At 51.1% G+C, this 15,296-nt stretch overlaps 1 protein-coding gene and 1 non-coding gene across 3 annotated transcripts in view; both read left to right on the plus strand.

Annotated features, from left to right (window-relative positions):
- ACSS1 (acyl-CoA synthetase short chain family member 1) overlaps nucleotides 1-15,296 on the plus strand; it is a 51,608-nt gene that overhangs the window by 23,850 nt on the left and 12,462 nt on the right. For both annotated transcript variants that reach the window (XM_063114056.1, XM_063114055.1), the window contains exons 3-7: nucleotides 5,162-5,361; nucleotides 8,138-8,313; nucleotides 8,695-8,847; nucleotides 12,283-12,430; nucleotides 13,580-13,717. In XM_063114056.1, coding sequence (XP_062970126.1) covers nucleotides 5,162-5,361; nucleotides 8,138-8,313; nucleotides 8,695-8,847; nucleotides 12,283-12,430; nucleotides 13,580-13,717 — 815 coding nt within the window. The remainder of the gene's footprint in view (nucleotides 1-5,161; nucleotides 5,362-8,137; nucleotides 8,314-8,694; nucleotides 8,848-12,282; nucleotides 12,431-13,579; nucleotides 13,718-15,296) is intronic.
- On the plus strand, nucleotides 7,057-7,163 carry LOC134391481 (U6 spliceosomal RNA). The gene has a single exon (XR_010024997.1). It is a non-coding gene; the product is annotated as a U6 spliceosomal RNA (small nuclear RNA).

Raw genomic sequence — 15,296 nt, forward strand, 5'->3', positions numbered from 1 at the left:
GATTGGCTGTCACTCCATCTCTCTCCCTCTCCTCAGGCTTCCTTATTCCCTGAGACACAACAATATTGAAATTTAGCCAAATAACCCAACAGTGGCCTCTAAGTGTTCAAGTGAAAGTAGGAGTCACATGTCTTTCACTTGAAATCAAAAGCTAGAAATGATTAAACTTGGTGAGGAAGACATGTCAAAAGCTGAGAAAGCTAGGCATCTTGTGCCAAACTGTTAGCCAAGTTGTGACTGCAAAGGAAACGTTCTGGAAGAAAATTAAAAGTGCTGCTCCAGTGAACACACGAATGATAAGAGAGCGAAGCCCTCCGCAGTAAGAGGCTTACTGCAGATATGGAGAAAGTGTTAGTGGTCTGGAGAGAAGATCAAACCAGCCACAGCATTCCCTTCCAGAGCAAAGCCCTAACTCTCTGCAATTCTATGAAGCCTGAGAGAGGTGAGGAAGCTTCAGAAGAAAAGCTGGAAGCCAGCAGAGGTTGGTTCATGAGATTTAAGGACAGAAGCCGTCTGATAGCACGAGACTGCAAGGCGAAGCAGCAGGTGCTGGCGTAAAAGATGCAGCAAGTGATCCAGAAGATGTGGCTAAGATCATGGACGAAGGTGGCCACACTAAACAACAGATCCTCAGTGTAGACAGAACAGCCTTCTATTGGAAGAAGATGCCATGTAGGGCTTTCCTAGCTAGAGAGGAGGAGTCAGTGCCTGGCTTTAAAGCTTCAAAGAACAGGCTGACTCTTGTTAGGGTTAAAGCAGCTGGGGGCTTTAAGTTGAAGCCAGTGCTCACTTGCCATTCTGAAAAGCCTAGGGTGGGTCCTTAAGAATTATGCTTAATCTACTCTGCCTGTGCTCTGTAAAGGGAACAACAAAGCCTGAATGATTGCACATCTGTTTACAGCATGGTTTACTGAATATTTTGGCCCACTGTTAAGACCTACTGCTCAGAAAAAAGGATTCCCTTCAAAATATTACTGCTCATTGACAATACATCTAATCATCCAAGGGCTCTGATGGAGATGTACGAGAAGATTCACATTGTTTTCATGCCTGTTAACACAATACCCATTCTGCGGCCTGAATGGGTCATTCCAACTTTCTAGTCTTATTATTTTAAAAATACATTTCATAAGCCTATAGCTGTCATAGACAGTGATTCCTCTGATGGATCTGGGAAGTAAGTTGAAAACCTTCTGGAAAGGATTCACCATTGTAGATGCCATTAAGAATAATACTTGGGATTCATGGAAGGGGTGAAAATGTCAACTTTAACAGGAATTTGAAAGAAGTTGATTCCAGTTCTCATGGATGACTTTGAGGGGTTGAAGACTTCAGTGGAGGAAGTATCTGCAGATGTGGTGGAAACAGCAAGAGAACTGGAATTAGAAGTGGAGCCAGAAGATGGGACTGAGTTGCTGCAATCTCATGACAAAACTTGAATGGATGAGGAATTGCTTCTTAAGGATGAGCAAAGCAAGTGGTTTCTTGAGATGGAATCTACTCCTGATGAGGTTGCTGTGGATACTGCTGAAATGATAACAAAGGACTTAGAATAGCACATAAAGTTAATTGATAAAGCAGCGGCAGTGTTTGAGGATTGATTCCAATTTTGAAAGACGTTGTCAACCAAAGTAAACAAACCACCTGGTATAGATATAAAACAAAGAGGGTTTGTTTGAGAACTTGTAAGGACTGCAGCCCGGAAGACAGATTCAAAAGACCTTGAAAATGTTCTCCATGGAACAAAGAAATGTCAGAGCATTTAAAGGAAAAAGATGTAGTTGGTTACAAAAGTGGCGATTGGTGCTACCATGCGTAAAACAGCCTTGTCCCAAAGACATTGGTTGTAACAGTTTTTTGGGGTGGGCTTTGGCAGGAACCTTCTGGTTTGGCAGGAAGTAGTAAAAAATAGCAATCAGCAATTGTCCTTCCAGGAAGTCATGACCTTTGTATTGGTGCTGAGGGAAAAGCTCTGGAAGGTTTCAGAATGTTCTCAGTTAAGACATGCCTGGAGCTCAAGCTAAGATGGTCTTCTGGCTCCATTTTAGGTGCCTTGACCAAACCAACGTCATTTCCCCTTGCCATTGGTCTACTGTGGGTAGAATGCTGTCAAATAGTGCTGTGTGCTACAGAGAAATCTTTTGTGAAAGGAAGAGTCAGCCGATGTGGCAACTTCATTGTTGTCTTATTTTAAGAAATTGCTGAGGCCACCCCAACCTTCAGCAGCCACCACCCTGACCAGTGAGCAGCCATCTACATCGAGGCAGGACCCTCCAGAAAAAAGATTATGACTCACTGAAGGCTCAGATGATCGTTAACAATTTTTAGCAATAAAGTGTTTTAAAAATAATGTACATTTTGAAAAAGATATAATGCTGTTGCACACTTAATAGACTGCAATATAGTGTAAACATAACTTTAATGTGCAATGGGAAACCAAAAAACTTGTGTGACTTGCTTTATTGTGGTATTTGCTTTATTGTGGTGGCCTAGAACTGAACCTGCAATATCGCTGAGGTATGCCTGTAGACTGTTTCCCTATTAAAGTAACAAAAAAAGAGGCAGCCCCCTGAGGTGACCTGGCAATGTGATATTTAAGCAGAGGCTAGACTGCTGTGGGCCAGAATGTGATAGACAGATTCCAGAACCCTGGGGAGGCTGCACCATCTGAACTTCCTTCTCTTTAGTGCAAGGCTTATGGCCTTGGCAGAGTGAACACAAGTGGATCGAGGTCTGAGATTTCCCTGGATCAAATTCTTTATCAGCAGCCTCTTCTTTGGATGGAGCAGCAAGACTGTGGGACCCACCAGACCCTGCTACAGGTCCAGGGCTCATGTCGAGGCCCCTGTGTCCTCCAGGGAACACGTGGTCAGCTTTGGCCTGGTTTCCAGAACCTTCCCTTGAGGCTGTAGTTCAGCTTCCCAGCTCCAAAGTAAGGAAAATGCACTCCTTCCTTTCTGTCTCAGTCCTCCCATAGCCGACCTGCCCTGGCAGCTCTCCCCAGCTGCCTTTCCTGCTGCCTTCAGCGGCTGGACCTCAAGCTGAGGTGCTGAATGCCCCGCACACCCTCACACACGTGTGCCTTCATTTCCCCCAGCGGGAGCTGTGCTCCTGGAGGACACTTTCCCTCTCATTTCCTTTGTCCACTCCCAATACCCCCACCCCCATAGTGCCAAGAACCAGATTTTTAACATCTTGGGAATTCACAAAATGAATTAGCTGATTTTAGTCATTTTAGAAAATTATTTCAAACAAAGATTTCTGGGAGTTTGCATCTGATGGGAAAGAGAATACCTGCTGAATGTACAGCAGGGTCCTGGGTCCTGGGTGGTCCTTGCTCCTTGCTAACCCTGTGACAGCTATACAAGGTGCATGGCCCTTGCTGTTTCCCAGATGGTCACGTGGCATCTGAGGAGGGTAAGCCCTCACGCCTGTGCAGCTGCATAGGACGCTAACCAGGCCTGGGTGGACATTCTGCCGTCCTTCCGTCACATCACTGCCTTGTGTCTGAAGAGGAGGAGCTGAATTTCATCGCCACTGATTGGTGGGCACACACAAAAGCTTTCTAGCACGGCCTGGAGGCTGAAGCCCTCAAAGTTAGGAAGATAGAGCCTGCCCTGAGGATGTGAGTTCCTCTTCTGGCTACTGACCACAGCTGCCTCTTCAGCAGCGTCCCAGGCGTCCCAGCCTCTTCCCTGGGAGTAGTAGGAGTGTTTCTGGGCCCTGGATTCTATAGAGTTTGGTGCTGGGGGTTGTGGGGGTGGGGATGGTTTCTTTGTTTCGTCATGAACTGGCAGGGGTGGGTGGGGTGCCACTGAAAGGCGCCTTTGTACTTTTTTTGAAAGCTTTAAGGAGAAAAGATGAAATCCCACAGAACAGGCACACTGGAGCCAGCCCGGGCAGCAGTCACTGGCTGCAAACTGCAGGCTGGACTTGTGACCTGGTTCTCATCGGTCTTCCTTGCCGGATGGCTATGGGAAGAAACAAAGGGCTCCTTGAGGTCCCTGCCTGAGAAGAGGACCATTCCACTCTGGTTTCCCGGGAGGCCTCTTGTTGAGCTTCGCCTTTCTTGGGAGCCCTTTTGACGTCCCTTTGAACAGAGGGGAACTATGCAAACACGCTTGCAAGGGGCCTCGCTGAGCCGGGAGGACGGTCTGAAGCAGGGTCTGATGTGGGAGCAGCGCAGAGGGCAGGGTGTGGCTGGCTGGTGGTCTGCCCTGCCCCACCCCGCCCACAGGAGAAGGGGCCTCGGTTTCCCCTCTTGTCCTGTCCTGCTCTGTTAGTCCTTTTTATTGCAAATAATTCTTGAACATCAAGCCGCACACAGCAAAAGTGGGAAAATGGTTGGTCATTGCAGTTGTTCAGTGGACAAGGCGGTGGCAGATGCTGAAGGGAACCATCAGGATCTCACCCGCTGTCTCCGCTTCTAGCTCTACACCAGGCAAGGGGGCAGCTCCTGGGTTTTTCCGCACTGAGTGACGTGGACTCTGATTCGTCTGGGTTGGATCATGTGTTAACCCCGAGCCAATCAACTTGCCCAGGAGTGGCGTGAGCAGTGGGCATGCCTATACCACGTGGACAGAGGTGGTGGTGGTTAGCTGCAGGCTTAGAGAGAGCCCGGTGCTTTGTTGCCCACCGGTGCCGCCTCGGGCCACAGGGAGGGTGTCTGATCTGCGGGCCACTTTCCTGCTGGACTCTGCAGCATTGCAGAGTTGGGGTCTGTCTTGCCTGGGACTGGGGAGCTGCCCGGCAATAGCGTTGCTTGATGCCCCAGGTCTGTGTTGATTCAAAAAACTGGGGCCTGCCCTTTCCCCAATATATGTCTTAAGAGATCTGTCTTTTTCTAGAAGAAAGTTTTCAGAAGTCTCAGTAATATGATGATCTATGCTTGCGACACTTGTAGGCTCTGAGAAACCCTGCACTAAATGGACACAAGGATAGCCATATTGTCTCAGCAGTGTGGCAGTGAATCTCTGCCAATTCCAATCCATAAGTGTTAAAACCATCTCTTTCTAGAAGAGAACTTTCCACGCAACAAGTATTTGAGTGCTTGCTGTCCTCCTGCACTGGGCTGGGTGCACAGTAGTACCTGTGGTTTTGCAGGCTGTTCTGCACTTTCACCCTCCTGGTCTCTGATGGCCTTCTCTTCCCTGTGCTGCAGGGAACTGCTGGAGACCACATGCCGCCTGGCCAATACGCTGAAGAGGTATGGAGTCCACCGAGGGGACCGTGTGGCCATCTACATGCCTGTGTCCCCACTGGCTGTGGCGGCAATGCTGGCCTGTGCCAGGATTGGAGCTGTCCACACAGTCATCTTTGCTGGCTTCAGCGCGTATTCCTTGGCCGGGAGGATCAATGATGGTAAGCGTGTGGGCAGGGGGAGGGAAGAACCTGGGAGTCACCTGGTCCTCATTCTGGGGGCCTGGCTGGCCATCAGGGTGGAGACCATATGAATGGAGATGGACATTAATAAAAAGTCACGCAGACAAATGACAGATGCTGCCAGGGACAGGAACATGGCTGAATGATCATTTGTTCTGTGAGCTGAGATCTGAGTGTGTTGGATTTAGTCAGGGGGAGAGGGAGGGGAGAGCTGCAGGGGGAGGGAGCAGCAGAAGCGTGGCCATGTGGTAGGAGGAGCACCGCGTGTGTGAGGGCCTGGAGGGGCTGGTGGGGCTGCAGTGCAGGAGGGAAGATGCATCTAGGGGGAGGTCAGGCTGGAGATGCACGGAGATGGTTCAGCTGATACAGCTGGATGCCTTCTGTCATGAGGAACGAAGGGCTGGACTGTCTTTGGAGGCCTGGAGGCAGGTGAGGGGGGCATGTGATGTATGTATAAGGCTTTCTGTCTGCAGGTGGGTCAGAGTCTCCTGGACAGTGCAGAATGATAGCGACTTCTTGCTTTTGCTGTCGTCAGAGGGCTGAATGTCCAGACAGTGTCTGTGCAGTCTGATCCTGCTCCCTGCTCTCTTCCAGAGAGTCCCTCAAGCTTGCTTTTCAGGGAAGGTGCCAGGTTCTAGGGCCATTGAGAGTACTTATTTCTCGCAGAAGATTTGCCTGTGGCTGGTGAACAGAGCTAACAGGCTGAATTGGCCTACCTCTCCATGAGAACAGGTCAAAGAATGTGTGGCCGTTCTCACTCTGCCACTGAGAATGGGGTATGTTTTGTGAGCATGACCACCAGGGTCTCCTTGAGAGCTGGGCAGTTAGTATGTCCTAGAGTTCCAGTCCCCTGGCTGGCTTCCAGGCTCTGGAGTGGAGAGGGAGGTGTGGTAGGGAGGGTGGAGGTCAGGAGACGAGCTTTGAGAGGTGCTGCAGGGGCAGAATAATGACACCCACCCTCCAGGTGTCCACATCCTGGACATGGTGGATGGGCCGGGGCCACTGTTTTCCTTGTGGAAAGTCCTAACCCCTGGGAGCTTTCTTCTCTGTGGTCTTTCATCTCCTTGAGAAAGTTCATTTCTGTCTGCTGGATCATCTCCCTTCCTCAGCCACAGGAAGCTCCCCTGGACCAAACCCAGCTCTGTGGGATGTAAGTCTGGAGAGTCTGCGACGGGCTCCACCTGACTGACTTGGTTTCCCGAGGTGACTGATCCCTAAGGCCTGAAGGGCAAAGAGGGTGTGTGGCTGAGGTCCCTAGGGAGTTCATAGCTCCCAGGCAGGGGTGGCTGTTCTTGGGCAGGTTTAGGGAATCTCCTTGACCCCTAGATGGCCCTGCTGGACCCCTAGATGGCCCTGCTGGCTTATCCAGTTGCAGAGGCCTATGCGGGATTCCCAGGTGGCCCTCAAAGCATGACATCTCTGGGGTGACTAGGAGGAAGAAAGAGTGTGCACATGTTGCTAGAAAGCACTTTGAGGCTGGCTGAGAGACTGATGCCTTAGTAAGGTTTCCCCCAGAAGAGACCTTAGACGAACGTTCACGTGTAGGCAGTGTGTTTGGGGTCCTGGGAAGCACTGTGGGGCAGTGGGGAGTGAGGCCACGGTGGATGACCAGAGCTTAACCCACAGGGAAACCTTGGATGATCATAGCACATGAACATCAAGATGACCCTGGGAGTGCTCGCTTCGGCAGCACATATACTAAAATTGGAACGATACAGAGAAGATTAGCATGGCCCCTGCGCAAGGATGACACACAAATTCGTGAAGCGCTCCATATTTTTTTGCACAAAATATAGCATGCTGCATACAAAAAAAAAAAAAAGATGACCCTGGGAGATGGGCAGGGGGCTGCAGTACGTATATCTCAACTCTTGAGGGTCGTTGGTTGAGGGCTGTGGGGTGGGGGTAATTCCCCAGCACTTCTGCCTATGGCTCTGGAAGAGGACCTCGGTGCCGAGTGGTTAAAAGGCCCAGAGGATGTGGGTGAGGCTCTGCCAGTACAACTGGGTACGTGTTCCAGATTCTTTGTAGGGGCTCACTGTTCAGCAGCCCACTGCAGCCCTGATCTGTCTGCATCTCCCCACGCTGGGGCTCAGTGTGGGCAGTAGGTCCTTCGCCTGTGGTCCCCAGGCCAGCGTGTGTACGTCCCTCATTCCCTGCCCTGGGCCTCACCCTAGGTTAGCCGAGGCTTGGGGTAGGTGTGGAGCCTGGAGGGCCTTCCTGTGAAGGTGGGGTTGGGGCAGGCAGTTCCTGAGCGTCCACCTGCGTGTGGTCTCTGTTCTCTGGACAGTGACGGTTCTTGGCTCACACGAGTTTCCCTGGACAGGGCCTAGCCACACAGGATACCTTGGGGCTTGGCCTCTGATTTCCAGCATTCTTGGTCTCTGCTTCTCTGTGTGGCTCTGCAACCACGGTCACTGTGGGTGGTGTGATGACCCCTCACCTGGGGAAAGCTCCCAGGCAGATGGAGGGACAGGTGGAAGTCTGCTTGGGAAATTGTCTTCATGCTACCAACCCGAAGAGCAAGAGTTGAGCTTCAAAGCAATTTATGTCCAGTCCCTTCCCCCTCAGAGCGGGGAAAAGTCACGGCACCCAAAGATTGCAATGTGGGCAGGCCTCCCTCTTTGTGGACTCTTTTAGTCAAGACGGGACTTGCTCTACCACACTCCTAGGCCTCAAAGGTGTGACTGTGAGTTGGGCTGTGAGGGTCAAAGCTGGGAGGAGACTGATCAGAAATGTCCGTTGTCTCTGTCAGCCAAGTGCAAAGTGGTTATTACCTTCAACCAAGGACTGCGGGGAGGGCGCGTGGTAGAGCTGAAGAAAATAGTGGATGAAGCCATGAAGCAGTGCCCGACCGTCCAGCATGTCCTGGTGGCTCACAGGACAGACAATGAGGTCTACATGGGGGACCGGGACATCCCCCTCGAGCAGGTGGGTTTACCTTACTTTGTACAGTTAGAGGAGGAGAGGCTGTTATTAGTCTTGTTAGGTTTTGGTTCTCAATCTGGGTTCCGTAGAGGTGCCCAGGGTTCCCCTGTGATGTTTGATGGGCTTACATGTCCTGATTGGGAAGATAGAACTCAAACGCCACAAGTATATTAGAACACTTACTATAGCAGAAATGATTGATGCATCCTTTTGTTTCGCGTCTTCTCTGCATTCGGAATTGAACTTGGGCAGGCCAGAGAAGGTGAACTCTGAGTCCTGTCTGCTGAGTCCTGCAGCAGTTGGGGGAGTGGGCTTCTCAAGGAGGATGAGTGGAGGGGAGAGGCTGAATGCCCGGATGGGCTGTGTGTTTCTTCTCCCTTCTAGGAGATGGCCAAGGAGGACCCTGTGTGTGCCCCAGAGAGCATGGGCAGTGAGGACATGCTCTTCACACTATACACCTCGGGGAGCACCGGCTCGCCCAAGGGGCTCATCCACACTCAGGCTGGCTACCTGCTGTATGCCGCTCTGACTCACAAGGTACGGGCCTCTGCGTGGGGTGGTGGGTCGAGGCCATGGGTACCGTGCCCCCTGGCAGGGCTGTGGGCAGGTCAGGAGGGGCTGCAGTGAGGGCAAGAACTCCTCCTGCCATAGGACAGTGCCCATAGGTGTGAGGTGCCGGTGTGTCCTCGAAGCGTGCTCAGGAACAGGGCCACCCCTGCGGCCTGTGTGCTGCCCCGCCCTCTGTCTGCTCTGGGCCTGCAGAGGTGGGGCCCTCACCTGGTCTCACCGTGCAGGCTGATGCTGCTCACTGGCAGGGCTGCATTCTGATATCTTCATGGGTCTCTTACTCCATAACAAAAAAAAAATGCCAAAAGTTATATTTTATAACTGCACTGGAATGAAGATGAGTATATTGCTATTATATATTAAAATGTTTTCCTCCACTTTAAAATCTCATCTTCTTCTTCTGGTTCTAAAAGAAAGTAAAACATTTTTGTGGGCCTCTAAAAAAAGTGTTGCAGCCTCTAGACCCCTACTCACTGGGGTTGCGTTTTAAAAGTCAGATAAAAAAATTACTTGTTTAAAGAAACTTAAATTTGGTACATGGAAATCATATTTCAGTGGACCGCCCTTTAGGAATATAAAGCAAAAGTAAGGGCATGTTTTTTATTCCAATAAGTGCTGATTTGAACAATCCACACTCGTTTAAATGTGGGTGTGGGGATTGTGGTTTAATGTGGCATCCTTGGTTGCCTTGGGGAGTGGCTGACACTTTCCAGTTGGGACTGAGTTCCGAGGTCCCACTGCAGCTGGGATTCTTTCTGCTGCAGAAGGCAGACTCGGCCCCAGCTGGTGCCCACAGCAAATGGGACTGACAGGCACAGGTGAGCAGGGCTGGGGCACTGTGCTGGCTGGGGGTACCTCTCCCTGCCTTGGCCCCCATCCTCTGTGCAGACTAGGTTCCCGACCAGGCTTCCATTCTTCGGCTTGGCTGCTGCAGAGTCTGGAGATGGCCCCAGCAGGATCATTGCCTGGTGGGACCCTGGGGCCCCATTCTGACCCAGTCACAAGGTTCAGGTGGGGTGGGATGGAAATCGTGATTGGCCAGGCTGGGTCACACGGAGGAAGGCCCCTGGAAAAGAGTGAGGTGAGGTGGTTCCTCAAAGAGAGTTGCAGGGGGAAGGAGAAGCAGGTGCCAGGAGGCAGAAACATCTGGCATCTGTGCACATACACGGCCTCCGAGTAGTGATGAGCTGGTCTCATGGGTTACTCACGCCCAGCACTAAGGACGATGGTTGCATGTGTGTTAGAGGGACAGACGTGGTGCAGGGCCAAGCTGAGCAGACAGTGTGATCCTGAACACAGATCCACGTTAGCATGGTAGCCGCTTGAGCAAGTCATGGAACCTTTCCTGACCTCAGTTTTCTCATCCAAAAAACCCTACCCCTCCTCAGTTCCTGGCGGGGGTGTTGAAAAGACCGACAGATTGTGTTGGAAAAAATGACTTGGAAAATAGAATCACTGAAAACCGAATACCAAGAAAGTCACAGAATGGATTTATTCCTATCAATTTATAGCAAAATTAACATTAGGGAAGCTGTAGATGTGGTGGAGCCCAGGTGACCGCGTGTGTCAAGCATTTGGTTCAGTGTGTCGTTGGTGCCTTTACCATAGTCACTGGGATCTGTGCATGTACACAGCCTCTGAGTAGTGATGAGCGGCTCTCACGGGTCACTCACGCCCAGCACTAAGGACGATGGCTGAATGTGAGGCAGAGAGACAGACCTGGTGCGGGGACATACATATGTATGCAGGAGTGGGTGCCTGTTTGCGTGTATGTGGGTATACGTATGTGCATATGTTTGCCTTTGTGTGCATGTGTGTTTGTGTGTGCACACGCATGTGTGCTCATGGAAAGGGTATTAGGGCTGTTGTTTTTTTCAGGGAAAAGGAGAGGTGACTCTGAAGGGACACTGGGGTGTGAGTGGATTTGGGGAGTGTGCAGTGGGGTCAGGGCACTGGCTGGCTGCCAGACCCATGGAAGATGGCCAGCCCAGGCCCCCGCTCTTCCTCCAAGAACCACAGGGTGAGAAATCTCCAGCCCAGTGGCAGACTTGGCAGTTCTGGTAGAAACTGTATTAACAATCCTGTCAGCTCCTGACTGCTGTAGGGCTTTGGGATGTGGGCATCCTGAGTCACCGGCGTAGTGAAAGTGCGTTCTCGCTGGAGAGAATCCTCCCCCACCTCCAGACATGCAGTGCAGGGCCCTGTCTGGCTCGTGCCCCCGATGCACTGACTGGAAACTCCTGGAGAACCTGACCATTGCTCTGCGGCAGCAGGACACTGGGGGCCACTTGCCCAGAGATTTTAAGCATTCAGATCCCCTTACCGGCCAGCCACCAAAAAATAAATAAATAAAAATAAAATAAAATAAAAATCTTTTAAAAACATATATAGAAAACTACCCAAGTCACTTGTGTGGCTTAATGAATTAGTATAAGGCAAATGCCTCTTTGGTCAGGAAATGGAACGCCGCCAGCCTCACAGAAGTCCCTTCCACGGCCTGATTAACCACAGCCCCTCCTTCACGTCCTGACTTGTACTGTGATGCTGCCCTATTTTTCTTTTTATAGTTTTGTCACCCAAATGTGCATCCTGGGATACTATAGCTTACTCTTGCTCATTAAAATATTTGGATATGTCTTTTAAGTCTTTTTTAATCTGTGGGTTCTCCTCTGTCCCTTTCCTTAAAACGTGTGTGTAGCATCTGGCCATCTGTCCCTGGTGTCCTGTGGTCCAGATCATGCCAGTTGTTCCTCTGCCCTCTGTGTTTCCTGCATATGAGCAGGTGGATCCCGAGATGGGGTCAGGCACTGGTTGGACCCTTTGGCTAGAATGAAGGAGACGCATATGTCTCTCCTGTCACTCTCTTAGATGTTGATGATGCTTGATGTGATTCTTTTTGGATTTTATATTTTGCAGTTTTTAAGTGATTTAAAAAATTGTGGCATAAGGTAATGCAGAGAGATACACATATCTTAAACATAAAACTGGATGGAGTTTTACCGCTGGGTCCACACATGTGGCCACCACCTGTATTGGGACATGGGACCTGGGACTTGCCCAGCTCTGAAGGTTCTTGCAGGCAGACCCCAGCACGGCCACGGCCACGTGGATCAGTGTTGTCTGGCTCTGAACCTCCCTCGTGGACTCATGTGGTGCACACTCTTCTCTCGCTCACTCACACCTGTGCATGTCATCTGCTGCTGCGTGTACCAGACATTCTTTGCCCAGTTCCTGGCACTGCAGGAGGCGTTGCAGTGCACCTGCTCCTCCTGCTGCTGCTGGGCCATGTGAGCAGCTGCCTCTCACATTTACAGACTGCTGCGTGTGCACGGCCATTTCCTGGTGATATGTGGGAGCGTAGTGTGTGGGGGACAAGACCCTGACGGCCCCCTCCTGTGTCTGCAGCTTGTGTTTGACTATCAGCCAGGCGACGTCTTCGGCTGTGTGGCTGACATCGGCTGGATCACAGGACACAGCTACGTGGTGTATGGACCCCTCTGCAATGGAGCCACCAGTGTCCTTTTTGAGAGCACCCCAGTTTACCCTGATGCTGGTAAGGACTGTCATCCCTTTTTGGGACCCCGTGCTGGGTGGCAGGGGATGGACTTGAGACTTGAGGAACAGCTCACAGAAGAGCAGAGAACTAGTCTCTGGTGAGGGCATGGTTCTTATGGTCTCATTGACTAGATGCCATGTGGACACCAGAGCTGCTGGGCCTTGAGCCTTGCCGGATGGACTGGGGCTGGGCACCATATCTGCAGGAAGTTCAGATAAGCAACAGAAGGGTCCGACTTGGGGCTGGAAGTTGACTCAAGATCACCCGCTCCAGCGTTCCAGACCCTCTAACTTTAGCTGCCTGCCTCAGGCCATCACCTTAGCATCATCCCTCTCACTTCTGCAGCCACCTGACCAGATCCAGCCCTTTCTCAAAGCCCAGGCCAGGGCTGTTCCGTCAGCCTGTGTTGTGTGCAGCCTGGAGCCACCTCCGTCAAATTGAGATCACTTGGAGGACACGGTCACATCTTGCTCCCTTTAACATCTTCCACACAGCACGTGTCCCCAGATATTTGTTTTAATGAAATCAAATCATGGTGGCTCTATCCGAAGGCTCTTGCCTGAGCATTCCACTGGGCTGACAATTGTATGCACCGACTTTCTGGTCACCTCCCCTTGCTCCTCTCCAGCCACCAAATGGGGCTGGCTGTGTGTGGGGAGAAAGGTGTAGGGGCACAGCTAGCATCCTGTGTGCAGGGACTGGTGCAAATTGTGGGGTTTATGGGAGTCAGGTGTGTGTGTGCAGGGCACAGGGCCCTGTTCCCTGGGGCGCACACAGTGGCAGCTGCGCTGTTACCAGCGCCAGCATCAGTCACCCCTTTACAGGTCGTTTAAGTGTGACTGAATGAAAGCTCTGTGTTCATGCTATATGGTTTATATTTTTAAATTCACGGTAGTGTCTCTTTGACATTTTGCTCGGTCATGTGGGATACACCATGTAGGAGTGCTGGGAGGAGAGCTGCTGTGGGGAGTTCCTTCCTGTGGGGTCCTTTCCGTCTTTAGTGATGGGTGTGGGTACTCTTCTGTGAACACAGGCAGGTGTTTGCACATACCCAGCACTTAGTAACTCTTGGCTTATCTCTAAATCATTTAAAACATCGTGTCTGGTGGGCTCTCCTACTGACAGTGCACTTGGGCCTTTTTGTAGGTCGGTATTGGGAGATGGTTCAGAGGTTAAAGATCAATCAGTTCTACGGGGCTCCCACAGCTGTCCGGCTGTTGCTGAAGTACGGGGATGCCTGGGTGAAGAAGTATGATCGCTCCTCCCTGCGGACCCTGGGCTCAGGTGAGCAGCCTGCTCTGCGGCAGGAGAGGGTGTGCTTACTGTAGTCTGCCAGAGCCAGTTTGGGCTTTGACATGACTTTGATCTGACATTTGACATGACACAGGCTACGTGCTGTGTGTGTGGTGGACATTTGAAGTAATGCCAGACCAGAACTGGTAGAAAGCAGATGTTCCCTCATGCAAGCTCCCTGGAGCAGCCTGGGGTGCAGCGTTCCAGACATTTTCTGTGCTCCTTTTTCTGTGCCCGAGTTCTGTTGCTTAAACTTTATCACGTATACCTACCAACTTGGAAAGTTAAGGCCCAAGTCATTTCTTCCATGGCAGCAAGAGATTTAGCTGTGTGACTATTACCGAACATTCCTTCATTGTTGGCCGTTTTGATTATTCCCAAGTATGCCCAGCAAATACCATCCTGCACTTGTGCACTGTTCTTATTGTAGATGCTTCCAGCAGAGAGTTCAAAGGTCATGTCCATTTGTAGTTTTGGTAAATATTGCCAAGTCATATGGAAGTGTTTTGGAAAGGTGACGGTGACCGAGAGTGGAATGTCACATGCCTGTCCTTTGTGCCAGTGCGGGGAGGGGCTGGTGCCCTAGGCTGCTGCTCTCTCTCCTTGCCCTGCTGCATTTCATTTCTGCCTTGACATGTGTTGTCACGTGTGGTCAGCAGGAAGCACAGGGTGGGGGCGCCTCCGTACTGCTGGGTGAACACAGCAGCTGCGTGGCAGTTCTTCATAGAGGACGCACGTGGGGCAGTTACCACCGTGGATGTGTCTCTTTCTGCCAAGCACATCCTCAGAAAAGGGAGCTTGGGGAGCGTATGCTGATGTCACTGGTGGGTGACTGCAGGCCCCAGTGGGTGTCCACCCAGGCATGCACCTCAGAGGCACCACTGCTGGGAGCTGCACCCCGCACAACTCACCACTTGTCCCCACGTGTGAGGTGGGCATGGGGCCTGCCCTGCAGGGTCATGAGGATGAAGCAGAGGACCAGCCTGTAAACATTAACGTAAACAGAGAAACATGTAAATGAGGATCAGTAGGTAACGTTTCTGACAGTTTGCATCCAGTGTTTACTTTTCTCCCCTTTCCCCTCATTTTCTACTTAAAAATAAAAACTTCCTCTGTTTCTCAAAGAACTTTCTAGATTGAAAAACAGGAGGGGGCTGGCTGGTTACCTCACTTGGTTAGAGCACAGTGTTATAACATCAAGGTCAAGGGTCTGGATCCCCGAACTGGCCAGCCGCCAAAAAAAAAACGACCAAAAAACCCCAACAAAAGACCAGGAGGGGTTTGAATACTCTCCGTAAGAGCAGGTACTTATTAAGTATCTTTGTCTTCACAGTAGCCCTGTGCGCTAAGCACTGATAATAGCCCCCTCATTACAGAGAAGGGAACTGAGGCACAGACAAGTCACAGCATTTCCCCAGGGTCACTCAGTACGTAAGTAGGGAGCCTGTGTTGAGCCCAGCGCCTGGCTCCAGATTCAGTAACCTCACCTCTGCTCACCACGTTCCAGCCTGATCGATGGACCCTGTGCACCTGCCCCAGCACCCCGGTAGGTCTTTCGGTTTTGGTTCAC

This window comes from Cynocephalus volans, chromosome 11, assembly GCF_027409185.1.
Source record: "Cynocephalus volans isolate mCynVol1 chromosome 11, mCynVol1.pri, whole genome shotgun sequence".
Taxonomy (NCBI): Eukaryota; Metazoa; Chordata; class Mammalia; order Dermoptera; family Cynocephalidae; genus Cynocephalus; species Cynocephalus volans.